The sequence below is a fragment of the Argentina silus genome (assembly GCF_951799395.1).
Source record: "Argentina silus genome assembly, chromosome: 6".
In the NCBI taxonomy this organism is placed as follows: Eukaryota; Metazoa; Chordata; class Actinopteri; order Argentiniformes; family Argentinidae; genus Argentina; species Argentina silus.
Genome location: NC_139660.1, coordinates 1,156,271 through 1,168,288, shown reverse-complemented (window position 1 = coordinate 1,168,288; position 12,018 = coordinate 1,156,271). Strand labels below are relative to the sequence as shown.

The 12,018-nt window shown below is 46.4% G+C and overlaps 1 protein-coding gene across 2 annotated transcripts; it reads right to left on the bottom strand.

Annotated features, from left to right (window-relative positions):
- Positions 1-254: 254 nt before the first annotated feature.
- On the bottom strand, positions 255-12,013 carry pak2b (p21 protein (Cdc42/Rac)-activated kinase 2b). 2 transcript variants are annotated; one of them, XM_083671898.1, is made up of 15 exons: positions 11,638-12,013; positions 8,790-9,248; positions 8,420-8,526; positions 7,755-7,905; positions 7,490-7,509; positions 7,232-7,342; positions 6,951-7,083; positions 5,952-6,015; positions 5,567-5,615; positions 5,113-5,225; positions 4,691-4,808; positions 3,829-3,928; positions 3,024-3,220; positions 2,098-2,235; positions 255-1,431 (listed from the first exon to the last, which is right to left on the bottom strand). In XM_083671898.1, exons 2-15 carry the CDS (start codon positions 8,977-8,979, stop codon positions 1,345-1,347), a joined length of 1,578 nt encoding a protein of 525 aa, XP_083528024.1. In that variant the 5' UTR covers positions 8,980-9,248; positions 11,638-12,013; the 3' UTR covers positions 255-1,344. The 2 variants fall into 2 exon arrangements, with proteins under 2 accessions (XP_083528024.1, XP_083528025.1); XM_083671899.1 differs by having other exon boundaries at positions 8,790-8,954; positions 11,638-12,012.
- Positions 12,014-12,018: the final 5 nt, after the last annotated feature.

The following is a 12,018-nucleotide window of genomic DNA, read 5'->3' as shown; positions in this document are numbered from 1 at the left end:
GATTGAGAAATAATAGTATAAACCAACTGAAATGACCTGACCTAATTAATGATGGTGAATGATGTCCAACCAGGAAGACCAATGACTGGTCGAGATATACAGAAAATGGCTGCTTCTCACTGGACGTCCACTCCTTTCCACTCCTTTGTTACTGCAAACAAAAGCCCCCCATTCAAATACATGCATAACATGCATACATACAGTACATGCATAAAACCACTAAGCTAATTAACAAATAATGATTACAACATCAGTAAAGATGAAAACAACAGCTGCATTTTATTTGAATTTGCAGACAATTGTCAAGTTGTTAGTTATCCAGGAAAAAAAAGTAAATATAAATTGCCTTTGCCTACAGCATTACAGGCCTGATATATCCACTGTTTTTCTTCTAGTTTAAAATACACAATATACACATGAAAAGCGCATTTGTCTAGCTATAGTCCTGAATTACACAAAAAGTACAGATTTGCACAATCGTCCTTTATAATAAGAATAAAGAACGTCGGCACAAGCAAGTATAAACCCTGTTATTCTACCATTGAATTTGCCCATAAGGTGCAGGTCTGCTATCAAGAGGCTCATGTAATTATACAGGGGGAAACACGGGTCGCTCGCCAAATCAGGCAACCTTCAAATGTCATGATCACCACAATCACTAGAATCATGCAAATGTCAAAATGTCTTTCCTGAAACGAGAAAAGTTAGAAATGTCCATGAACTGAATGTGGAACTGGTTGTAAATGATAGTTTTCATGAAATGAGAAGCCAATGACATAATCACAGTTGGGACAAATATGAAATTCAAGTATCAGAATGCCGATGGACACTAACAAGCTGCAAGAGGAAAAGTAAGGTAAAAATCACGTGAAAAGAAACATCATTTGACACAATCATCAATACATTAGGCATCATTTTACATGTTTAAGGCAGTAGATTTTACTTTTCTATTTTTAAAAAATGGAAATAGATATCTTCATTCCATGTTAAATACAAGTCTAGCCCCAACTTGTCTCTAGAAAGTTTGCGTGTACAAAATAGGTAAGCCTGGCTCTGAATCTAAGCACTTTCATTTGACTTGTCTTCAGACACCTTGAGTGAAAATGGCAGAGTTCATACGGCCAGCGGTGGGGTCAAGGGTACGGCCAGCGGTGGGGTCAAGGGTACGGCCAGCGGTGGCCAGCGGTGGGGTTGTGTTCTGGATGCTTTTTGGTCTTCTTCACAGTGACGTTTGCTGGGGCTTATCAGGCTGGTGCAGTACGAGAGGGAAGGTGTCACCCGTGGCCAATCGCCTGGCACAGATCTGGCACAGCGTGGGAAGGAAGGTGTGTTTTGTTTGTGGTGTTAACGGTTGCCTTTCATTGCCTCCTTGGCAGCCAGGATGAGCGGTGTGAGACTGGAGAGAGGCTTGGCCAGCTTCAGGAAGGGATGCTGCACCACCGACGGAGGAGGAGACACCACGAGAGGAGGGAGAGACAAGGAGACAGAAGTCATGGAATGCAACATGCAACCAATCAAGGTGACACTGACTGACAGGGTGGATTTATTTATTTACAGTAGAGAAACTTGTACAGGGCGGTAGTGGGGATGGATGAAGAGGTCTTTAGGAGGGATACAGGGGGGTAGTGGGGATGAAGAGGTCTTTAGGAGGGATACAGGGGGGTAGTGGGGATGAAGAGGTCTTTAGGAGGGATACAGGGGGGTAGTGGGGATGAAGAGGTCTTTAGGAGGGATACAGGGCGGTAGTGGGGATGAAGAGGTCTTTAGGAGGGATACAGGGGGGTAGTGGGGATGAAGAGGTCTTTAGGAGGGATACAGGGGGGTAGTGGGGATGAAGAGGTCTTTAGGAGGGATACAGGGGGGTAGTGGGGATGAAGAGGTCTTTAGGAGGGATACAGGGCAGTAGTGGGGATGGATGAAGAGGTCTTTAGGAGGGATTACTACTGATGCACTACTACTGTCACTGTTTTATTATACTATATATATATTATTGATTGTTGTTGATCAAGGAGCAAGATTCCAAAGCATTTCAAATACAATTGTATTTGATTTGATTTGACAAAGGAAGCCGTTGATTGGATGGGGTGGGGGGGTTACCTGCAGAAGCTCTTTGGCCCCGCCCCTCTTCTCCACGTCCATCTCCAGGCTGCGGTTGAGGAAGTCTCTGAAGATGGGAGACAGCTTCTCGGGGTTCTGCAGCTCTGGGGTTCCGTTGGTAGCGATCAGGTACAGCGCCTGGAAGAGGGGCGAAGGACGGAGAGAAGAGGGGGAGAAGAAGAGAACAGTGAGAAGAAGCCTCATAAAAGCTGCTGGCAAAGCCAACCTCACACTGCCCTCTGCTGGCTAAGCCAACCTCACACTGCCCTCTGCTGGCTAAGCCAACCTCACACTGCCCTCTGCTGGCCAAGCCAACCTCACACTGCCCTCTGCTGGCCAAGCCAACCTCACACTGCCCTCTGCTGGCCAAGCCAACCTCACACTGCCCTCTGCTGGCTAAGCCAACCTCACACTGCCCTCTGCTGGCTAAGCCAACCTCACACTGCCCTCTGCTGGCCAAGCCAACCTCACACTGCCCTCTGCTGGCTAAACCAACCTCACACTGCCCTCTGCTGGAACAGGCCGTCGGGGGTCAGCTGTGTGTGACAATCATTTACATTGTGTGAACTAAATCAGTACAAACAATTATTTGCATATAGTGTTAATCTACTTGGAGTCAGATTATTAATAATAAGATATGCTTTTCAATTAACAAAATATATAGCCACATTTCCTTAACTGCCATCCTAATAAAGCCTACAGTGTGACAATCATTTTGTTGTATTTATTTAACCAGGATAATCCACTCAGCAACACGATTGTTTTCCAGGGAGTCCAGGGAACACAACTGACACAACTTTCCTTGTTAGTCTTGACTGGCTGTGGGACAGGCTGTATATGGGACAGGCTGTATATGGGACACACTACAACAAAACCAACAAAAAATGGCCTCTTATAGGACTAAGGAGTGTTCACTGTTCACTTACTCTGAGAGGGTTCTCGTTGAGGTACGGAGGCTCCCCCTCCACCATCTCGATCGCCATGATGCCCAGCGACCAGATGTCAACCTTGGGCCCGTACGCCTTCCGGGTCACGACCTCCGGGGCCATCCAGTATGGCGTCCCCACCATGGTGCTGCGTTTGCTCTGCTCCGGGGTAATCTGGGCGCAGAAGCCAAAATCGGCTACAAAGAGGGGAGGGGGAGGGGAGTGAGGGGAGGAGCAGGGTAAGGAGGGGCAGGGATAATCCAGATGTTAGAGTGAGTGACTGAAAGGTAACAGAAAATACAATACAATACTAACCCCTAACCCTAATACAATACTAACCCAATACAATACAATACAATACAATACAATACAATACTAACCCTAACCCCTAACCCCTAACCCTAATACAATACTAACCCTAACCCCTAACCCTAATACAATACTAACCCAATACAATACAATACAATACAATACAATACTAACCCTAACCCTAATACAATACAATACTAACCCTAACCCTAATACAATACAAACATAAGGACCAGGTTGTTGGATATCATTCTATAAAATATCCATATCTAAAAAAGGAACTTGACATTACCAAGATAAGTATGAATCCTAAGAAAGCCCATCATAAACATGAGCAGTAGAATCATAGAACTTTGGGACGGGGGAGGACTCACTGAGCTTGACAGAGCCGTCCATCCCTAGTGACCATCATAGTGACCTTAATAACACATCAGGGCAGATAAGGGAGGGGGGGGACGGGGGACGGGGGGACGGGGAGGGACGGGGGAGGACTCACTGAGCTTGACAGAGCCGTCCATCCCTAGCAACACGTTGTCACTCTTGATGTCTCGATGGATGACCTGGTTGGCATGCAGGAACTCCAGGGCTTGTAAACACTGCAGACCACCCAGAGAAAACACACAGTCAGTTCAATGTTCTATACGCATCTGCTACATACACAGCACCTTGCACTACACTTGACAATGTATTACTACTGTTATTATTACAGTCATTACTGCTGCTACTGACACTACTACTGTCAACGAGTTATTATACTATATTATATTATACTATATTATATTATATTACATTATACTATATTATATTATATTATATTATACTATACTATATTATATTATACTATATTATATTATATTGTTGACGGTTGTCGATCGAGGAGCAACATTCCATTTCACTCCATCATTTAAGGCTGTACACGATGAACGCGACCAATCCAGAGGAGGCGATAAACCACAGACTCATATAGAATAAAGACTCTGTGAGGAATGTGCTTAGTTTGGTGACCACTGCTGAACGACGTATACTGATGAATGTATAAACACTGACTGCAATGTACGTCACTTTGAATAAAAGCATCAACTGACTGGCATAGGAGGTGTAGGAGAGGGAGGTGTAGGTGAGGGAGGTGTAGGAGAGGGAGGTGTAGGAGAGGGAGGTGTAGGTGAGGGAGGTGTAGGAGAGGGAGGTGTAGGTGAGGGAGGTGTAGGAGAGGGAGGTGTAGGAGGTGTAGGAGAGGGAGGTGTAGGAGAGGGAGGTGTAGGAGGTGTAGGAGAGGGAGGTGTAGGTGAGGGAGGTGTAGGAGAGGGAGGTGTAGGTGAGGGAGGTGTAGGAGAGGGAGGTGTAGGAGAGGGCGTCACCTCTCTGCAGACGGCGGCGATCTGAGCCTCATCCATACACGTTTCCGTCACCACGTCTGTCAGAGAGCCGCCGGCCAGATACTCCATCACCACGTACAGCTCCTCCCCCACCAGGAAGCTGACACACACACACACACACACACACACACACACACACACACACACACACACACACACACACACACACACACACACACACACCTTTAATGTTCTAGTTTTAAATGTGCCTCCTCATCACCATCATAAGAACAGTATGTTTATAATACAACAACAATAACAACAGGTCATGGTAGAAACAGCTACTCAGCTCCGTGGTCCTGGAATTCTCTCCACAACAGTTTCAACTTCAGGATCTCGTCACTATGGTGGAGTTTAAACACTTGTCTACGTTCCATCATTACCTGTCTACGTTCCATCATTACCTGTCTACGTAATTGACGATGTTGGGGTTCTTCAACTCCTTCATCACCAGAATCTCATTGATGATCAGCTCCTTCTTCGGCTGCTTCTGTAGGTTGATCTGCTTAATGGCGACCTGTGAAGAGCAACATGAGAAAGGAAAAATTATCCTAATATCTCTCTCCTCTCCTGTCTTCTCCTCTCCTCTCCTCTCCTCTCCTGTCCTCTCCTGTCCTGTCTTGTCTTGTCTTCTCCTCTCCTCTCCTCTCTCCTTTATGTATTTATTTTTTACAGGAAAGTAAGGAGTATGCGTATGTCAGCAGGGCAAGGACTGGATTCGAACCCATGCCGACATGGGCATATGTGTGCACTGTAGAAAATGGTGCGAGACCACTGGACCACCCCAGGCCACTCCCTCCCTTCCCTTCCTCTCTATTCATCCTTCCCAGTCAGGCTCAACCCTTACTCCCCCTTTACCTCCTGTCCCGTGGCGACATCAATGGCTGTGTACACCGTCCCAGACGCCCTGTGTGGAAGAAACAGACGTCAAGTTGTTGGAAACAGTCGTCCCGCAATTCAAGTTGCTCCAACCGAGTCTCGAACTTGCGACATCAAATACCCGATGTAAACCAGCTACGCTATTGAAAAGCTAGCAATTCTTCAGCGTGCAATTCAAACTTAAGGAGTGCGTTTACCATCTCAACTCAGTTACATAGAGACAATGTTTACAATGTTTTTAATTCCATGTTCACACACACGCACACCCGAACACATCCACACCCGTACACACACACACACCCGTACACACACCCGTACACACACACACACCCGTACACACACACACACATTAACACACACTCACCCCTGTCCAATCTTCTCATATCGTGTGTACTTCTTTTTCGGGTCTCCAATGCTGACTATAGTTCCTGTGAGCGATGACACAACAATAACACTGAGTTCCTCTGACAACCACTAGGAGTCGCATCATTTTTTGCAGTATTGTAAGTGAGGTAGTGATGGTAATGATGGTAATGAGGTAGTGAGGTTGTGATGGTAGTGAGGTTGTGACGGTAATGAGGTTGTGATGGTAGTGATGGTAGTGAGGTTGTGATGGTAGTGAGGTAGTGATGGTAGTGATGGTAATGAGGTAGTGATGGTAGTGAGGTAGTGATGGTAATGAGGTAGTGATGGTAGTGAGGTTGTGATGGTAGTGATGGTAATGAGGTTGTGATGGTAGTGAGGTTGTGATGGTAGTGAGGTAGTGAGGTTGTGATGGTAGTGATGGTAGTGAGGTTGTGATGGTAATGAGGTAGTGATGGTAGTGATGGTAATGAGGTAGTGATGGTAGTGATGGTAATGAGGTAGTGATGGTAGTGAGGTAGTGATGGTAGTGAGGTAGTGATGGTAATGAGGTAGTGAGGTTGTGATGGTAGTGAGGTAGTGATGGTAATGAGGTAGTGATGGTAGTGAGGTTGTGATGGTAGTGATGGTAATGAGGTAGTGATGGTAGTGATGGTAATGAGGTAGTGATGGTAGTGAGGTAGTGATGGTAATGAGGTAGTGATGGTAGTGAGGTTGTGATGGTAGTGATGGTAATGAGGTTGTGATGGTAGTGAGGTTGTGATGGTAGTGAGGTAGTGATGGTAGTGAGGTAGTGAGGTAGTGATGGTAGTGAGGTTGTGATGGTAATGAGGTAGTGATGGTAGTGATGGTAATGAGGTAGTGATGGTAGTGATGGTAATGAGGTAGTGATGGTAGTGAGGTAGTGATGGTAGTGAGGTAGTGATGGTAATGAGGTTGTGATGGTAGTGAGGTTGTGATGGTAGTGAGGTAGTGATGGTAATGAGGTTGTGAGCTTTACTCAGTTTGTCCATGATCTCCTCATCGGACATCTTGCCCTTCTTCTTCTGTCTGTCGACACCCTTGGAGGCGGAGTCTCCGTCCTGACACGTGGCTGGCACAGGGATGGGGTCAATGACGGAGCGAGTGTATACCTAACACACACACACACACACACACACACACACACACACACACACACACACACACACACACACACACACAAATAAATACAAAGGCTATCACAGACACACAGAGCGAAAGGAATGTTAAGCAGGTGAGCCCCTCCGGCAGGTTACTTACACTCTTAGTGTACTCTGGACGCGGTGCCACAATGGGTGGGGGTGCATCTTCGTCATCGTCATCATCAATGTCCTTGATGTTGGTTGATGGTTCTGTGGCCTTTTTCACAGGCTACGGCACAGCAAAGACCAGTTAGTCTCACAGCAAAGACCAGTTAGTCTCTCCTTCTCTTTCTTTGTTTTTTACTTCACTTATGTGTTTGGCTGCTATGAGTGGGGTCAGAAATCAGTGTTGACTAGGAATAGGTTCAGTACTTACAGACTGGGGTCCCTCTTTTTCTAACGATAGAAGAGAGCGAGAGAAAGAGAGAGAGAGAGAGACAGAGAGAGGACAAAATGTAAGTCTGCATCAAATAGATACCCAACAGTCCTCAGGGTCAATAAAATATACAGTCAGGACATCACACTTAAAACTGACACTCAACCACACAAACACACTCAACCACACAAACACACTCAACCAATCAAAAATCACTCTCACACATTCACGACTTGCCGAAGAACAGCAACGGTGTAAATCTCACCAGAAGAGGAGAAGCTGAGGTATTTCTGACGGCCGTTGCCGGTGGAGTCGTAGAACTTGAGCACGTCCAGGACGGCCTGGGGGTTCTTCTTCTGCTCCGACTTGGTGATGTTGGAGGTCTGGAGGAGCCGCGCCCATTGCTCCGGCATGCCCTAGGAGAGAGGGGACAAACATCTGTTACTCAATAGTAGACACATTCACAAGGCTCCCCTCTCCCCTCTCCCTCCCACGCAGTCCTTCTGTTGAACAGCACTAGAGCTAGCACCTGCTGCTCCCTGGGAATCACTGGTAGAGTAGAGCAGGTCAGAGTAGAGCAGGTCAGGGTCAGAGTAGAGCAGGTCAGAATAGAACAGGTCAGAGTAGAGCAGGTCAGAGGAGAGCAGGTCAGAGGAGAGCAGGTCAGAGTAGAGCAGGTCAGAGTAGAGCAGGTCAGAGTAGAACAGGTCAGAGTAGAACAGGTCAGAGTAGAACAGGTCAGAGGAGAGCAGGTCAGAGTGCAAAAAGTCTTGTCTGACGTATTTTAACGCGGTATGACACGCAGATGATGCAGCTGCACGCGAAATGATGATCGTTCAAGACGGTAAGCATTATGGATTGGCCAGAAATACACATGAAAGTGGATTCAACCTCCCCTTTAAGAGCTGAGGGGGGTTTCCAGCCACTCACAGTGAACTCCCCCGTCACAGCATCGAAGCCAACGTGGATGGTGTGTTCAAAATCGGAGGGGGGGGATATTTCTGGTCGCTCTTTGTCCCGATCTTTCTTTCGACCACCTAAAAAATAAAAAATAAAATAAAAAAGAAAGGCCATCATTAAATTCAATGGACTAAAATCATCTCTAACCTTCCAAAATGGACCAGACTGAAATTCATTGAATGGACCGCCATTGAACGCAATGCAACCTGCATTGCGGACGGATGAAAAGTACCTTTTAAAGTGGAACCGGGAACCGGAAGCTGTTTAAAATTTAAACAAACAAAATAGACTATTCTAGGTCCTAACAGCTTCCGGTTCCCGGTTCCACTGACGTTCTCACCTTTCTCTGCTCCGGAGAAGATGGAGATGATCTTGTTACGGGGTTTCCTCTCCTCTGGGACCGAGGGCAGGGGCTTGGAGCTGTGATTGGCTGAGAGCGGGTCCTTGCTAGAGCCTGTACTGAAGATAGTGCTGCTCATCCTGACTGGGGGGGCGGGGGGCTTGTCTTCGGGATCACCGTTGTCACACATGACGACAGGGAGGGGTGGGGGGTGGGGGGGGGGAGGGGAGGGGGGGTCACAGGGACAGCGGGGGATAGAGAGAACAAGGATGAGAGAAAGAGACAGACAGACAGACAGACAGACAGACAGAGGGAGAGAGAGCACTAACGTGTGCGAGACAGAATTGCGGCATGTGCAGGGAGACAGGTATAGGTGCAGGGAGACAGGTATAGGTGCAGGGAGACAGGTATAGGTGCACAGGGAATCAGAATAGAAGTGGGCGGAGCACCGTGCGATGTCTGAAAGACAAGAAGAGACACGACAACATAGATCAGAGTACGAGACACATAAACAAGAGCACACACACACACACACACACACACGCACGCACGCACGCACACACACGCACACATACACACACACACACACACACGAACAAAGCATCACAAACACAATGCTATGACATAGAGCACAATACTCCCCCCCTGATGAGTGGACTGACACTGTATTACTATTGTTATTACTAGTCATTACTGCTGCTACTGACACTGTATTACTATTGTTATTACTAGTCATTACTGCTGCTACTGACACTGTATTACTATTGTTATTACTAGTCATTACTGCTGCTACTGACACTGTATTACTATTGTTATTACTAGTCACTACTGCTGCTACTGACACTGTATTACTATTGTTATTACTAGTCATTACTGCTGCTACTGACACTACACCCTTATGCACTACTATTGTCACTGTTTTATTAGACAGTATATTATATTGTTGATTGTTGTTGACTGATCCCAAAGCATTTGACTATATCAATTATGGCTGTATGAGATGTACATGACAAATGATTTGATGTGATGTGTAAAGCCTGTTTCAAAACCAAAATAGGATCATTTCTTAAAGACAGAAATGGTAGATGGTCACTACCTGCAACCTGAACCTACATAACCTGTGTGAGGGTGTCATCTGTAGCTGTAATTCATAGTGTGTACAACCTGAACCTCCATAACCTGTATGAGGGTGTCATCTGTAGCTGTAATTCATAGTGTGTACAAACGCATCGCAACAAAGCTGCTACTAAGAAAAGGAGCAGCAGAGCAACATCAAAGCACCGCCACACCGTCATTCAGAACACAGTACACAAGCATACAAATAGAACAGAGAGGCACAACAATTTATAGGATAGACAATGTGTGCATTACAAAAGCCATTTCACGTGTTGTATGGTTGAAACATGGTTGAAAACATGTGCAGTTTGAGTGATAATATTTCAAAGCTGAAGACCATCATCTAGGCAGGAAGATCTCTAATATTTAAACAAATCTGAACTACAGATTACAGTTTCTCCTGGCCTGACTACTTTCATGGTAAGGATCCATCTGACTATAAGGTGTCAAATAGTCCAATGTTTCCTTTAAACACACACACAATGTGGTGGAACCAAGAACAGTGCTGGAGAGGGCGTGGTTGAATGTGACACTGATACATGTGGTAGGCTGGCTGATGTGATTCAATAGCTCAGCTTCACCAGAGTAGGGAGAAGCAGAAGAGCTAACTTCCCCTTGGGGGATAAATAAAAATATATTTTTACACCCCCCAGGGATCAATAAAAACATCTTTTTACCCCCCCCAGGGATCAATAAAAGCATCTTTTTACGCCCCCCAGGGATCAATAAAAGCATCTTTTTACCCCCCCCCCCCCCCCCAGGGATCATTAAAAGCATCTTTTTACCCCCCCCCCCAGGGATCAATAAAAGCATCTTTTTACCCCCCCCAGGGATCAATAAAAGCATATTTTTATTTTTAGGCGGAAATTGGTCAAATAGGGCCTTCATCTTAAGAGGTTAACAGCAGCAATCCAAGTAGTAGAGTGGTACTGTCTCCATGTCCACTCCTATCCTCCTTTCCTGGAATAAGAAGACTTGTCCCACTTGTCCACTCCCCTCCTACACAGATTTGAAAGCCTATGAATGGTTCCAATACTTACACCAATCCTACGCTCTTAAATCTATGTAGGGGAGTGGACAAGTGTGCACTTCAGGGAAAATGGTGGAGAATTGTGATGCAGTGAAAGGGTGCTTCTCAATAGTAGCGGCTCCTGTTTCCTCTCCTGCACTAATGCTGCACTAATCTGATAGACTGCACCAGCCCAGGCAGACTGGAGGAGAGGGCATCCCCAGGACTGCAGACACGGGGGGAGACATGGTGTTTCACTGGGCTCTGTAAACGAGCATGTGACCACACTCTCATGGCGAGGAAGAGCACAGCACCGTGGGGAGCTGCTCGCTATCGAACACATCAAAAAGTGCCTGTCGCGCAACTGAGCTAAAAATAAGCATTTGCTGATGCGTTGATTTCATCTTAATTCCAAGAAGCTCCGATAGGAATCAGCAGCACACAGCCGCAGGACACGGACAGTCACATTTCACATTTCACATTTCTCTCTTAGCTCGCTGGCTAAAGTTAGCCGTCTTACTGGCCGGCACCAACAAGTCAGCCTGCCGAGTAGCGGAGGACGGCCAGCGAACTGTGGCCAGCCTGGGTCCTCCTCGGCGAACAGGCTACAGTTTGCAAGGTATTTAGGTGCTCCAACCCCGGGAGTCTTCATCAACCGGGTCGTTAAGTGTGTATTTTGGAAGCTAATGACGACGTTCTGGGACACACAGCAACACAACTCACCAGAAACACACAACTGGAAACGACTTCACTGATTCCAGCAAGATCCTCGACGCGTTGAAAATGTCTTTACATCCGCAAAACCAAATCCGTTATGTTGTGCGGTGCCCAAACAGGCTGCACTCGAAATACAAATGTAGGTTTTCAACAGTTTGAATGTAACTTTTTCTGTCGTTCTGTTCTCGGGATGATTCCGCTCGGCTGCGGCGGAGGGGAAGCGGAACTGTGACCCAGCCCTGGCGTGTACCAACTACCGCACGACGGCCCGAGGATCGGGGATTAACAGCAAATTGCCGTTCATGGTCGATTCTTTCCACTCTGAATTCAAACACAATAAACTAATTTCTGTGTGTTGATAATAAACATGTGAAAGCCCATGTGTAG